The 15283-nt window shown below is 35.9% G+C and overlaps 1 protein-coding gene across 1 annotated transcript; it reads left to right on the top strand.

Moving 5' to 3' along the window:
• The first annotated feature begins 11682 nt into the window (after nt 1-11682).
• Nucleotides 11683-13124, top strand: LOC103414249 (AP2/ERF and B3 domain-containing transcription factor RAV1-like). Its single transcript, NM_001328800.1, is given in 2 exon segments — nt 11683-11736; nt 11764-13124. A coding segment is annotated over 1 exon segment (1221 nt). The 5' UTR covers nt 11683-11736; nt 11764-11815; the 3' UTR covers nt 13037-13124.
• The last annotated feature ends 2159 nt before the right edge of the window (nt 13125-15283 follow it).

The raw sequence follows: 15283 nt of genomic DNA, 5'->3' as shown, positions 1-15283 counted from the left end.
ATTAGTACAAAATTAAGCAAATCATAATCACGTTTTGAACCAGTGAAACCCGGCCGCTGTGAAACAAGGACCGTATTAATATTATAAACACCACATGATCGGATGATCCTCACCTCTACAGCTCATTCGAGCAAGGGAATCTCTCATGCTTTCACAAACATGACTTGTTGTGACAAATTGTCAAATAATTAAAGTTGGGGTGTGATATCCACACACCATATTTTACTTCTTACACACGATTTTAATTTTCGGCCGTTGGATTAGATGAATTGAAGAAGATAAACGGACATAAATTATTAAGGGATGTGTGAGAAGTAAAATGAGGTGTATGGATAGCACACCCCTTAAAGTTACTTTAATAAGCTCCTGATGGATTATTGTGACTTTGAAGTTTGAATGAGATGGGATTAAGTGTTAAACAATTTGTTTAAACGTAATGCATGCAGATAATTAACTATGTTTAGGCAACAGACATCCACGTCATGGGCATGCAGCCCACTTGTACCCTCTTTCAGCAGTGACTCTGGAGTCGTGGGTCTTTGTTTCTTGGACTGATGCATAGTCACGTACGTCTTCAAAGAAGTTGGATTCTCTTTCCTCTCTTTCTCGCTTTCCTCTTGACTACTCTCTCAGTTTCTTCTTCTTCTTAATTTCTTTCTTTACAAAGAAAGTAAAATAAGATGACGATATGATTTAATCTTGAGCGTTTAAATAGAATAGGAGGAGAAAATTAATGAGAGGGATAAAATCCAGATCCATTGTTGCAATTGCCAAATCTCTAATTGGAATCATAAACATACTATATTAGATTTAATGACTTTAGTTAGGGTTAATCTAGATGGATTGTTGTGATGGTTAAGCAAAATCGGTACCAGCTGACTCTTAAAATCATTATTTGACTATTTACATGTAACTCGTTATAATCTTAATTTTAAAAGTTCTTGTATGCGGCATACATTTAATTAAACAGTTATTTGTCTGGAAAAAAAAAAAGACTCTTTATATGTAAAGAACCAATGTATTTTTTTCCGGTTTAGGCACACGGATTAACATGGAAAACCCTAATGCCTTCATCTCTTTTGGTCCACAAACCCTAATTTCTCTACCAAGCAACTGGGTATTGTGCAGTTCACATATCTTAATTAACGTTTTGCATGCAAGTTGCAGCTTTTGGACTTTGTCAAGATGAGGACTTTGCAAATGATCCAACTGGGCCAGGTTTGGTTGAAAGAGTGTGCCAGTATTTAACCTAACAAAATGTATGGTTTACAAAGTCCCAACAACGATCGAGCAGCATTTGAAGATTTTGACTTTAGACACCAGCAAATGACACATTCAGAAAACGCTTCTTCCCTAGTTGACATTTCTTTTAACAACAAATGTGCAAAGACTTTGATACGTATAGATTAAACTAAAGGCTTCACAAATATCTATTATATTTGTTTGTTGGTGCTTTTTTTTCGTATTTTTGAGTGAAATTTCCACGTCCAACCGCTACTCTTGATCAGACAGAGTCTTGGGAAAAAAATTGGACTTCTGACTATATGGATTATTAACTAATTAGATTTTAAATCTATGTTGATTTAAAAATCAAAGTAAACCCTTAATTATGAAACTATGCATGTATAACTAATACCACTTAGGCATGTTGTAATGGATGTTAACCTTTTGATGCCTTCATGGCGAACCCTTAATTTGATGCATATATATCTCACTCGCCTGCAAGATCGTTTTCGTGGAGTCTAATTAAGTTGCGTGGTGAAATTAGATTTTAATACTAATTAAGCGCTTGTTTAGAAGTATTTTTAGAATAGCTAAAATCATTTTTGGTGGAAATATTTTTGGACCAATCCTTAATAAAATGACAAGTAAATCTTGAAAAAACACTTTAAATGTTCTCGGAAGTCGGAACTCAAAACGTTTTTAATCATTTTAAAAACAGTTCAAAATAAGCTCTTAATGGTTAAGATCCTATAAGCAGACATTGACCAAATAAAACTGACTTTTGAGTGTATAATGCCCAAAAACTCTGTAAACCATCATAAGGTATGGTATTTTGCCTTTATGATGAAAAAGTTGAAACCTAGTCACCACTCTTTATGATGAAAGTTGAAACCTAAACCAGTCACCACCCAACTGGTTAACCCTTGAGACAACCCATAACGGCATAACCCTCCCTTTCTCCGGTTTTCAGATTAATCAAAACCATTAAACTTGTTGACTTCTCCTAATTACATATAAATTAAGAATATTTTCGTATATATAATTATCAATTACCAGCACATAGCGGAACTTCCAATTCAAACCGTGATTAGTCTTCCTCTAAGTGCGGATTAGTCCAAACTAATTTAGAACCCTGTTGACCTGGTTGACCTCGTGTTGTGTAATGTACTAATGTGGTATTGCCAACTCACCCACAACGCCCTCAGCTGATTATTTTTCTTAATTAATTTATCACTGCATGATCTCAGTCATCTCACCCACATAATTCCGGCAAGTGTGTGTAATATAAAAACAATTAATAAAACAAAATATTTAATCAGACAAGAAAAATATTGTGAATATAAATAACTTGGAAGGTAGTGGCATGGGGGATGACGTGGAATGGAGGGAGAAAGGTAAATACTTATCTGCAACATTAGAAAACAAAACACAGTCGCAATCAATCTCAATATTTGAAGATTGAGGCTAAACTATTTGCTGATATTAATCTGTTGCTAATTGGGTCGTATTATTTTGGTGATGGTGGACACCCACAACAGGAAAAGTCTAATTTGACTATGTGGCGTTCAAATTTTATGCGTGCCATGTCGGCAACATAAACAACCTCATATATTATATATGCATATATATATATATATTTATTTATGTGTGTGTATAAGATGCAATATTCATGGACCCACTAGGGTTTGGTGTTTGAAGCATAGCATTGGCATTAGCATTATAAGGAGTTCATGCACGTGATTCAGTATAATTAGTTGGTGATTTTTTAAAAGGAATTAGTTGGTGATTAAGAACGGTAAGAATACCAAAGTTTCATTATTCTTACATATAATCGGAGATTTATCCTAGCTCATTATCTTGTTTTGCTCATTGTGTGTGAATGTGATGAGCGAAATATATGACGATTGTGCCCAAATTAATAGTGATTTTCACTTTTTCAGGCTTGGATGTGGAACATGAATCAATCACGTCAAAGTAAACCATATAAGATGAAGCAAACAAGTAGCACTATTCCCACTCAAAGGAGAATCTGAAAGGAAAAATACAAACAATGATTGAGAATTTGAGAGTGGACAGTAAAGCATGGAGAAAAAAATCTAAAAGCTTATACATCGTCCAAACTCAGTTGATCAATCAGAGAAGACCACATTGATGCAATTTGCGAGTCAAACACTTCAGGTCGACGATCCATCTAGAAGGCATAATATTCTGAATTAGATGAGCTTTCTACAGTGTTTTAGACACTACTGACTGACCCCTTTGTAATTCTTGTAACGTCGCTAGGGAGGGAAACTTCCATTCGTACACCAGGCATGTTATGCTAGTAAAATTCTAAATTAATCATACATGCTTACATTTATATAATGAAGAAAAACTTATGTTCATCATATTGCATACTGTTTTACAAATACCATTAATAAGTAAGTAAAACTTCTTTCTATGTGCACGACTGCATAATCACGTGATCCAACATACGAATCTTTATAAACCCTAAAATTTGGGCAGCTTGAGTTTTTCTTTTGTTGCTAGCTAGTGTTAAATGTGAATACATAGGAGAGGGAAGCCCTAACCCTAATAATGTTTCTTTATCTTCTCACCCACTATATAGATTAAGGAAGACTTTGTGTGAATCAAAGTCTCAACCAATGGGAAGAGTTATGTGGCACACAGGGACTAGGACAGAGTGGGACCAGCCCCAATGACCCAATAGCGGTATTGCTTTTGTTTTGGTCAACAAAAGCAGCTTATAGTCACAGACCCTACTACTACTTTAGAGCCTAGTGGCTCGAGCAAAGCTCAATAGAAACAATGTTGCTGCTGCCTACTTGTCGTTGGGGTTTAGTTTACTTCAATAGTAATATAGAATCTTCCACGCTCTAGAACATTAAAATAATTCAAAAGTTTTCTTTGACCAAGTTCAATTTTTCTCACTAGGGTTTTCGGTGGACTTCAGACTTGATTCAAGATATTAGTTGTTTTGTCAATTAACTCTTAGTTCCTAAAAAGTTAAATTTTGAACATGTAAAAAGATTTATCAGAAGATTGATTAAAAAATTTATGGCTTAAGAAATTAAGAGCGGTTACACAAAAGATAAGAGTAGCTCGAAGATTTTTGGTTATGACACTAATGGCTGATTTGGGGTTGCATACTTTTTTTTAAAAGCAGCTTCTTAAACAAATTGAGGCTTTAATTGTGTTTGGTAAGTGAATATAATTGTTTTTTTTCTTTTCAAAATCATGGATTCAAAACATCAGAAAGCAGAAGCAGTTTTACACATGTTTCTCAAAAAAGCTTTTCATTGGAGGCAGATTAATAAAACATTCATATTGACAATCCCACCTCATCTTTTTTGCTAAAATCACTTTAGCACTATAGTTTACCAAATACGTACTTGTTTTTTTTTTCTTTTTTCTCACAACTATTTATTCTCACAACACAACATAAATCTTTAAAAACAAAAAAACAAGGTAATTATACCCAAACTAGCCCTAAGAGTTACTAACCGTGTTCAATTTTTATCAGGTTGGACTGATGTGTTGCTTTGTTTAATTTATCACTAATATAGATAGTTATGCTATTGAATCTCTCTCTCTTATTAACCCTCAACCGGAGAAGTTGAATTTTCAAATCCACTTCGAATGTTGAACTTTTCCATGCAAATGCTAGGGTTTACAGAATTACAGCCGACTAATTATCACGCATGTTATTTTATGAAACATTACCCTTAAATTACCCAACTTAATTCAACAGTTTAAGCAATAATAAGCATCACCTGGTTTTAACCTGAAAAGGTGGGTCATTGTCCACGTCGACGTCGGTGAAATATCAGGCAACGGTCAAGGATCTTATGATTTCACTCCGTTAAATTATATCTTGTATTTGTTGGTGGAGTGGTGATTGCGTGTGAACAGGGAGTAGAGAACAAGTTGGAGGATAAGAAACAAACAATTGGCAAACCAAATAATGCGTGTTGTTGACGTGGCCAAAAATAATATTTAAAACCAAATTTCCCATGTTGTTCCCATAAATTATGTGTTTGTTTTGAGAAAATATTCACTTTCATGATAGTACGTTACTTCGCTGCTGAACATTTCAACAGGAGGTCCTACTTACACTCAATTTCAGGTGAATACGTGTTCAAGTTTTGATTTTTTAATCAAAATCACATGTCCAATCATGTGTCCACCCAAAATTAGGTGTAAGCAGAACCTCATGCTGAAATGTTCAGCAGCCAAGTCCTATTGTTCATGATAACACTGTTATTTTCCCACACAACTAGTGCAAATTGCAAACATAAAATAGAGGTTTTGTACACCTGTTTTTTGGGACCAGTGGTCCCACCTTCACCAAGTATGTGGCAAGTGGCAAGTGCCAACTGGCAAACCGTGTTTAATAATGTATCTTATATATCCCGTGCACAGTCAGCAACCCTGAAACCCTAATCTCAATTTTCACCTTGATTAATTATGCATTATCTTCAGAGAGTCTTGGATTATGATCACAATTAAAGATAGAGTTGCTTGAATTGGATGCCATGCCACTCTTTCATTAAACCCTAGTGCTTTCATTAGCATCGACGTGCATGATGTCCCTGTCCTCTTATCAACAAGCGTTTATTTTTTGGGTTAAGTACGGAAAATCCAAAATATACTTGCCTTCGCGATGAAGAACGTCGGCCACGAGATTTTTGGAGCCGATTAACGGTTGCACTTGGCCGATGAAGTTAGAGATCCAACATTCTACAGACTTAATCTACATAATTATTGTAACATGTCTTGTTGCGTAGTATATAATCTGACTCGTTAATAATTTCATTTGTACACTGAAATTCTAAGAGGTCACTTAATAAGGCGACGTGTGGGGAAGGCCCTATATTTTTTACCCCAAATGTGCTATTTGTCTACTAAGCTAATGGATGACATGAATCTTTTTCCATGGCCTAAAGAAAACTTGATGACACAAATCCTTTTATCCTCTCCCAACCTATCAAAACGAACATCACCAAATTCCTCGACGTAGTGACTTTTTTCTTTCCCTTTTCTATTTTTTAGGCCGCACAATATGACATGATCACAATTGAAAACATAAAGTTCGTAAAAATTAAAATTAAAGTCAAGCTTGTGGGTGTTATATATATAATTAAGCTTATCTTTGTCGCATATTGTATGTTGGTTTCCAATTATTGGCCATTTAATCAACTAATTTGTACTTATATATATCCCTTCAATCTTTTTATCTTCAAGCATCCATATCAAAGATTCCCATATATTTTTTTCGTCACCAGGAACGTGTAAAATTTAATTTTCTATCTTTGTAAAGTTAATTTGACGTGGAACTTGTTGCAAATGTGTTGACAGAGTATGAGGTGGCGTAGTGATCTTCAGTCACCACCACCAACTGAAAAATGCCCTAATAATGGGTCAGAAACTGCCGACAAATATATAAACATCAATATACATATCACAAAAACTTTTGTTCATTTTATATTTAGGTTACCAAAAGTTTTGGAAAGAGCAGGCTATCCCATCTCAAGGTTATGACATAAATATTGCAAGTCTTTTTGTATGACTTACTTAGAGAGTTTTAGCTTCTTTGTTGATTTTTACAGATCGCTAATCAAGAAGGATTGTCATCAGCAGCTGGACTCAAACATTAACCTTGGTCTAGCGAAAATCCTTGTTGGCAAAAGAAGAGGGATGCAACACAAGAACTTCTCAGAAAGTTACTCATACTTATTCGATTTATAATTATATGAGAAAAAGATAAATACATACTTTCATTTAACTTTGGATATCAATGTCACTTAAGCACTAACTAGATTGGGATTTCATGACATGTGAACTGAGGTTCCTCGTCACTACCTCCACTATATATTTGTTATTTCGGATTAATCAAATATTAGTCTGGCTAATGTACGATAAGGGTGTGACACATGGTCGACGGAAAAGTGTATATTCTTTACCTCAGCTATAATTACTTTATTAATAAAAAGGTGAGAAAAGCAAAGCACCTGAACAATGTCTTAAATGGATTAATTAAGGAGCATATATATTAATTAAATGTTCTAAATGTGAAAAGGATAGGCATGGTGATCAAGGCTGCTACCGCCTAAGAGATAAACCATGTAATTTTATATGCAAATGGTGATTAGGGAGGGACCATTGAGAGAGCTAGAAACTTCAAAACCAATTAGGGAATACTTTGTGATGATGATTAAAGATAACAAGAAAGATTAAGACGAGTAAGCAGAGAGCTTTGGTGGGAGCAAGCAAGTGATTATTCCGATAAGATAATATAAATATCTATGGCCTCAATGATCTAATTAGCCTGAGGCCCCGAAAGATCTAAAATGGCACAGAAAAGTGAATACATGTGACGCACGCTTTTAACTTTTTTGTGTCGGCTTTGGATATATATGCTGCATATGTTTAATGTCTGGATTTGATAGGAAATGACGTACAAACACACTAATGTGGCAATCTAATGAGCGGTGACCTAATCGCTTAGCAAATTAGTCACCTGTTAACCATTAATAATTAGTGGGATTCAGCATTTTTCGTGCTAAGTGAATATCAACAAGTGACCCCTTAGATACGCAGTTTGCAATCAACACCAAACAAGTACGAAAATAAATAACATTGTATAGAGAAATGTATTTGTTGTACAATCAAAACTCAAACAAGTTTATTGGAGAGGTGCCCCTCAAACACATCAAATAATTGAGGCTTTTTGACCAAAATTGTTCATGAGATTGACATAACTCCTCAATTTAGTCATTGAGACTAAAAATTAATAGAACTAGTGCATGTATTTGTCCACCATCAATCATCTTAGTCTTTCTAGGAAAAATCTCCATTAAATAAGGATAAAATGACAAAAATAGCTTGAATTTTGTCAAATCATTTTGGCCAATTGTTTATTAAATATTTCGGAATATATCCATGTACATATCGTACAAATATCGACAATATCGACGATAATATCGGAAAATATCGATGTCGATAATTTCGCTCACACTTCAGCAATATTTTGTCAAAATATGGGTGTAATATCGCTAAAATATCGAAAATATTGATGTAAAGGAAGGAAAAAAAAAAGAAAAAATGGGGAAAAAGGGAGGGAAAAAAACACAAAGGGGATTTGAACCCCTCCCATTTTACTCCTCCAACATTGTAACCACCATATATCACTTATGTTTTAGTGATAATATGCTAAAATATTTATATTTTTATGAGTGGTATGTTAACATTTACATGCAAAACTATTTTGGGGATTTATCATTTGATGAATACTCTTCACAATAAACTTACTCTACACATAGAGATGATGAAGATAATGAAAATTTTGAACCTCATAAGAACTTTATGTGGTACTAAATCACTTATGTATCTAACCATGCAATGTATAAAGTGTAAAATATTGTAGTAAATCATTATATATAAATGAATGGTGTGTTTAATCTTTTTTTCATTAATTACTACATATTTTCTACACTCACAATATTTGCCAGCTCGCTGTATAATCAACTTAAATCAGTTAAATCTATCATGTAATGCATTTCCTTCTAATTTTTTTTATAAACTAATAGATAATTGACTAAATAAACATTATCCAAAGTTTCAATAAAAATTTCCAATTTTTTTTACAATTTCCGTGGTTTTTATTCAATTTTTATCGATATCGATAATATCCTGATATTTCTATCGAAATTTTCATGTTTTTGGATTGCCGATATTTCCGATATCATCGATATTTTATACCATGACGAAGGGCAAATTCAGAAATCACTACTATTGATTTCAAATCTCAATGACCCAAGTAATAAGTTATGTCAATTTCAGAAATCATTTTAACTAAATTGAAGGAGTGGCAATAACATAACGGAAAGACAGGATATCCGTAGACAGCATACAAGAATACCGTACGTCCGGTTGTTTTCTGGGAAATAGAATTAAAGAAAAAAAGAGTTAATTACACGTAAATCCTCCTTATTATCCGAATTAAAAATGAGGACACAATATGGAGAAAGCAGGACGCACGTTAACAATCAGAAAACCACAAGTCCACATAGGCGCAGTCCAAAAAAAGCCGACCCACCGTCTTCAGCGCTCCGGTTTTGGCAAGTTGCATGCGGGACCCCCAGAAGACCGTGGACTCCTCCGTACATTAAACCCTTAAAATACATAATATAATATCACGATTCACTTGACATGAAATCCTCAACTCACATCACCTCCTAACCCATTGTATTACTCTTCCATTGGTGAAAATTAAACACGGATAGAACTTGGCTGCTGAAAGGATTAGCAGCAACCCATGTCCAAGTTTAATACAACTTAGACACGTGTTCAGTTGTGATTGGTCATCTGTTGATTTTTCAGCAGCCAAGTCCCATTCATTAAACACCCCCAACTGGTTGGACCCACTAAATACTGGAGAGCAAGCTCAACACCGTTTGATTAGGTTGTCTGTGATCCACATTCCAAATCAAACCGAAATCCTGAGGGCACGATTAGTTACAAGGAATAAATACGAACTTTTTTGGTTTGTTCTCATGTTGATTTATGACATTTGCGGTTTTAATTAAGTTAATATGACATGAGAAGAATAATAGGGATGATTGTGCATGAACAATGTAGAGGGAGTGGATCTAGTAAACAAGGCTAGGTAGCCACTTGGAGTGGATCTCCACTTGGAGGGAGAAATGTCAATGTTGGTTGGAAATAATGTTAGGAGATGCATACATTTATACATACAATGTACAATTTTAAACAATTAATTTATAATTTTGTTTTGTATTTTTGGAGATGGAGATACCCAAAGTTGAACCTAGGCAATAAGACAAAACATCAAGGTAGGGGAAGGACGAATCAAATCAAGCCAGGTAAGAGCTAGGTGGGGTAGAGAGAGAAATGGGAATTTCTTGTGGGATGAGACTTTGCCCTTTGCCCCTTTGTTTTGAGACTTCAATCCTCCAATGCCTATCCAATTCTAATCTCTCTCTCTCTCTCATTGGTTTAACTTTAGCCCCACAACCCATCCTAGTTCCTACTGCTAGTGGAATGGAAGCCTTCTCTCAATGTTTATCTGCATTCTAATTTGAGCAATAAAAGCAACACACCAAAAACCAAATCATAGACTTCACATTTATTTGCACATATTGATCCAGCATCCCATATTATTCGCAATTCAGATAAGATTCGCATTTTTATTTATAAAACATATTATCTTGATCAACTGATCACATACAACTACATTGATTAAAAACTATTTGAATTACTCAAATGTAACCGACGATCACACTATCTTAAGCAACTAAACTCATATCGACAGTTTATATGGATAATAGAATGAAAAGAAATGATACAATTTTGCATTTATTTATATAATAAATTGAGGTGATGGTAATGGAGGAGAGGCCATGCTAGAGGGTGGAGAAGCATGCAGGAGGAATGATTTTCAGAGGGGATGAATCTATAAACTGAGACAAGGTCCACACTCATGTGAACCCCACCAACTTGTTTAATTGGGACCCACCTCACATACACACCCCACATCCCACACATACTATCACCCTACCTAGTTATCTAGTACCCCCAAGCTACTGCATATAGAAAGAAAGGAAATGGATACTTTCCTCCTAATCCTTTAAGTTCGAAAATTCGGATCGTTGAAATTTGATCTAATGGCTAAAGTTACTATAACTTTTAAAGTGAGCTCCTGTTTGTAGCCGTTAGATCAAATTTTTACGATCCGGATCATCGAACTTGTCGAATTAGGAGAAAGGGATTCAGAGAGCATCTATTTTCATAAAGAAAGAGGAAGATATATATTATATTGAAGAAAATAAAGTCACACTTAGCAATTGCATACAAACAGTATCTAGGCGTATTCTCTTCTAATGGTTTTGTTTGATGGAAGAAGCTGCTGATGCCCACTGCAAATCATGGTTCGTTTTTTACTGATTTTGTTTGATGGAATTCGTCTTATGATTTTATTTTACCGTTTTATTATCGTGATTATATAGGACTTCCATATTACCGGTTTAGACATAAATACACATAAGTGTGCCTGTAAAAAAATTAAGTGCCCGAAAATCAATTGCCATTGTTTGGCACTTTCAATATTTTTCTCCTTGTTATTCCCTATTTGCCAATAGTTTTCCCCGTTCTCTATATTTCTCTCTCGCACTCACACAGAATGAACCTTCCTAGCTCTTTACCATCCCAATCCTCTGGGTTGACCCACCACAACCACATCCTGATATCTCCATATATTTCCACATAAATAATAATAATATTAAAACCACGTACAACACACTAACAAGTAAATCCCAAATACCAACATACTAACAAGTAAAATCCCAAATACCCCCCTCCCTTCCCACCTCCTATATATATCCAACCTTCAAACAATACCATTTCATCAAGTCCGCCCTCCCTCCTCTCTCTCCCCCTCTCTCTCTCTCTCTCAAAAGTACCTTCTTATCTCACCTCTCTCTCTCTCTCTCTCTCTCTCTCTCTCTCTCTCTCTCTCCCCCCCCTTCTCCCCCTTCGAACACACAACATACACAATCAACAAACAAGAAAAATGGACGGAATAAGCAGCACAGAAGAGAGCACAAGCAGCGACTCCATATCCATTTCCCCACTCCAACATATTGTTGCACGTGTGGACCCATTTGCCAAGTCAGCACCCCAAGTGGCCAGCCTCTGCCGCGTCGGCAGCGGCGCCAGCAGTGTGATTCTCGACCCCGAGCTCAGCAGCAGCGGCGGCACTGGCGGCGTCGAGGCCGAGTCCCGGAAGCTCCCTTCCTCCAGGTACAAAGGCGTGGTCCCGCAGCCCAACGGACGCTGGGGTGCCCAGATTTACGAGAAGCACCAGCGCGTCTGGCTGGGTACCTTCAACGAAGAGGACGAGGCCGCCAGGGCCTACGACGTTGCTGCACAGCGCTTCCGTGGCCGCGACGCCGTCACCAACTTTAAGCCCTCATCCGCCGAACCCATTTCCTCCGACGACGAAGAAAACGACGACGCCGAGGCCGCGTTTCTGAGCTCCCACTCTAAGTCCGAAATCGTCGACATGCTGCGAAAGCACACTTACAATGACGAGCTGGAACAGAGCAAGCGCAACAACTCCGCTTACGGGAAGCGGTCCCGGTCCAACGGATCACTGGGCCTGTTCGGTACGGACAACAGTGGAGTCCCGAAAGCGCGTGAGCAGCTTTTCGAAAAAGCGGTGACCCCGAGCGATGTCGGGAAACTGAACCGCCTCGTGATCCCGAAGCAGCACGCGGAAAAGCACTTTCCTTTGCAAAGCGGAAGCGCTGCAACCTTAACGGTAAGCGCTTCTACCGCTTGCAAAGGAGTGCTTTTGAATTTTGAGGATGTCGGGGGCAAAGTGTGGAGGTTTCGGTACTCTTACTGGAACAGCAGTCAAAGCTACGTGTTGACCAAAGGGTGGAGCCGGTTCGTGAAGGAGAAGAATCTGATGGCCGGGGACATTGTGAGCTTTCAGAGGTCGACCGGACCGGACAAGCAGCTGTACATTGATTGGAAGGCCAGGATGAGTGTGAATAATACCAACAATAATGGGTCAAGCCCGGTTCAGGTTGGTCCGGTTCCGATGGTTCGGCTATTTGGGGTCAACATATTCAAAATACCTGGGAGCAGCGGGCCCGGGTCAGCGGATGCAGCTGCAGCTGCTGCTATCGGCGGAGGTTGCAATAATAATATTGGAAAGAGAATGAGAGAGATGGAGTTACTGGAATTAGAGTTTGGCAAGAAGCCAAGGATCATTGGAGCTTTGTAGCATTTTCTAGTTTTTATTTGTTTTTCTCTAGCGTTTTGTGAAGCTGCAAGAAACGTGGAATGTAAATTAGATGACCAAAAAAAAAAAAAAAAGGCTGAGCTGAAGAAAGCAAAGCTTTTGAAATTAGGTGCAACAAATTAATTTGATAAAAGAAAAATTCAAGTTGAATTTTCAAAGGATAAGTCAATTTTGTTGTTGTTTCTGTTGCTAGCTAGTCAAGTGGATTGCTTTCCAAAAATATCTCTCCCTCTAATTTGTTAAGGGAGGGTTAGGTATGGAAGTGGAAGTAACATTTTGTTGGTTCGGAAAGTTAATAAGGGGACTATTTGGCTTCAATTGGCCAATAAGAATCAACCATTGATTCATTGCTTCTTGCTACACTTTTTTTGGCATTTCAGAGCATCTCCGAATAAAATGTCAAAATCCTAAGTCATGAAAATCTTACAATTGTTTGGCATCTTAGAATTCTTATATTTTTCGTGCTAATTTTGACATATGCACCAATTTTAAATCATGAAAATTTATTCTAATTGATTTTATTTTAAAAACAAATCAAACAAATATTATTATAATTTGTTGGCATCTTAGAATTCTTATATTTTTCGTGCTAATTCTGATATATGCACCAATTATAAATCATGAAAATTTATTCTAATTGATTTCATTTTAAAAACGAGTCAAACAAATATTATTATATTTTTTGGCATCTTAGAATTCTTTTATTTTTCGTGCTAATTTTGACATGCATCAATTATAAATCATGAAAATTTATTCTAATTGATTTCATTTTAAAAACGGGTCAAACAAATATTATTATAACAAAAAGAATATAGGTCGGAATAAGAGAAAATTTAACATTGAAATGTCAATCGTTCAATTAATATTTGACATTTATTTTTTGACATCTACAGTAAAAACGTTCTTAAACCATGTAGCATATGTCCCTAATAATGATGGCTTTTAAAGTGAACAAGTGGAAATAAATAAAATGGGGATAATTAGCAACACAGAGAGGATGAGAATTAGTTAAAAATTGAGTATATTCAATGGATTTAAAGTTGAGACGTCACATTGGTTGAGAAACATATACTTTATTCGATAAAAAAATGTGTTCAAAAACGGTGTAATGGATGACAGAAATGTCTGAAGGACCATGAAAGCAAGTAGTAATAGAAATACATTGGCTATACTAGTATGGCTTATAGGTTGCCAGCTGTAATGAAGGAGATATTTTGCTTTCTTACTTTCAAGTTCACTCTCTTACATAGAGATTTTTTAGTATGTCGAAAATATAGCCCGGTACATTAAGTGTGAAATTTCTAATTAATTATCTTATAACACTTGGTGTACCAGACTGTTTTTCCCAATGACGAAGCCAGAATTTTCAACTAATGGAGGCATGATATTGACTAAAAACACTTTATTGGACCATTTCGTCGAGCACCTAGTAAGTACTTTCTAATTTCTATCGACATATACCGAAAGTTTATGCCAACATATATCAACAACTATTATTCAATAGAGGTTTGTCGAGAGTGATTGCAGGATATTGTGGAGTAAAATTAAAGACTGTCAAGACTTGTCAAATAAGGTTTTCCATCGAGCACATGGTTCGCACAATAGAGTTAAACACAAGAACAGAGAAAATGAAGACAAAGATGATAGAAGAAAATAGGGGTAGTAAGAGGAGGATGATGTTGCGATTTAGTTTGTCCTCACTGTTTATGGGGGATAATACACAAACAAATACAATCGAGTTTTTAAGTTATTGGGATCAAGGGCGACCAATGATCCTATGTTGACTCCGCCACCGGTTTTTCTGGCACACTTTCAAATTTCTCTAGCATATGAAGCAAATAATATATCCATTAATTAAGAATATAAGATGATAAAATAATTGTGGTGGGGTATGTACAAAACTGAGTATGATGTTGAGCTAATTAAGAACGAAATTTTCTGTTTACAAAAAGAATTGTTATTAGCACTCAAATTTTCTCATTTTAACCTTTAAACTTTTTGTATTTAGAAACAAATAAATAAATACACTTGTGAGGAGTGTAGAATGAGACTTTTGGAGTGCCAATAACACTTCTAAAGAAAAAAAACGAAAATTTCTAAATATGGATGGCAAAGAAGAAGATAGTTTTAGATTTTTTTTTTTGGTTGGAAATTTAAAAATCACAGGAGAACACACATACGTGAAATGATCGTATGTCGATGTTTCAAAGATATTTCCCTTCGAAATAA

Source organism: Malus domestica, chromosome 13 (genome assembly GCF_042453785.1).
Source record: "Malus domestica chromosome 13, GDT2T_hap1".
Taxonomy (NCBI): Eukaryota; Viridiplantae; Streptophyta; class Magnoliopsida; order Rosales; family Rosaceae; genus Malus; species Malus domestica.
This window is presented reverse-complemented; position numbering and strand designations above follow the sequence as displayed.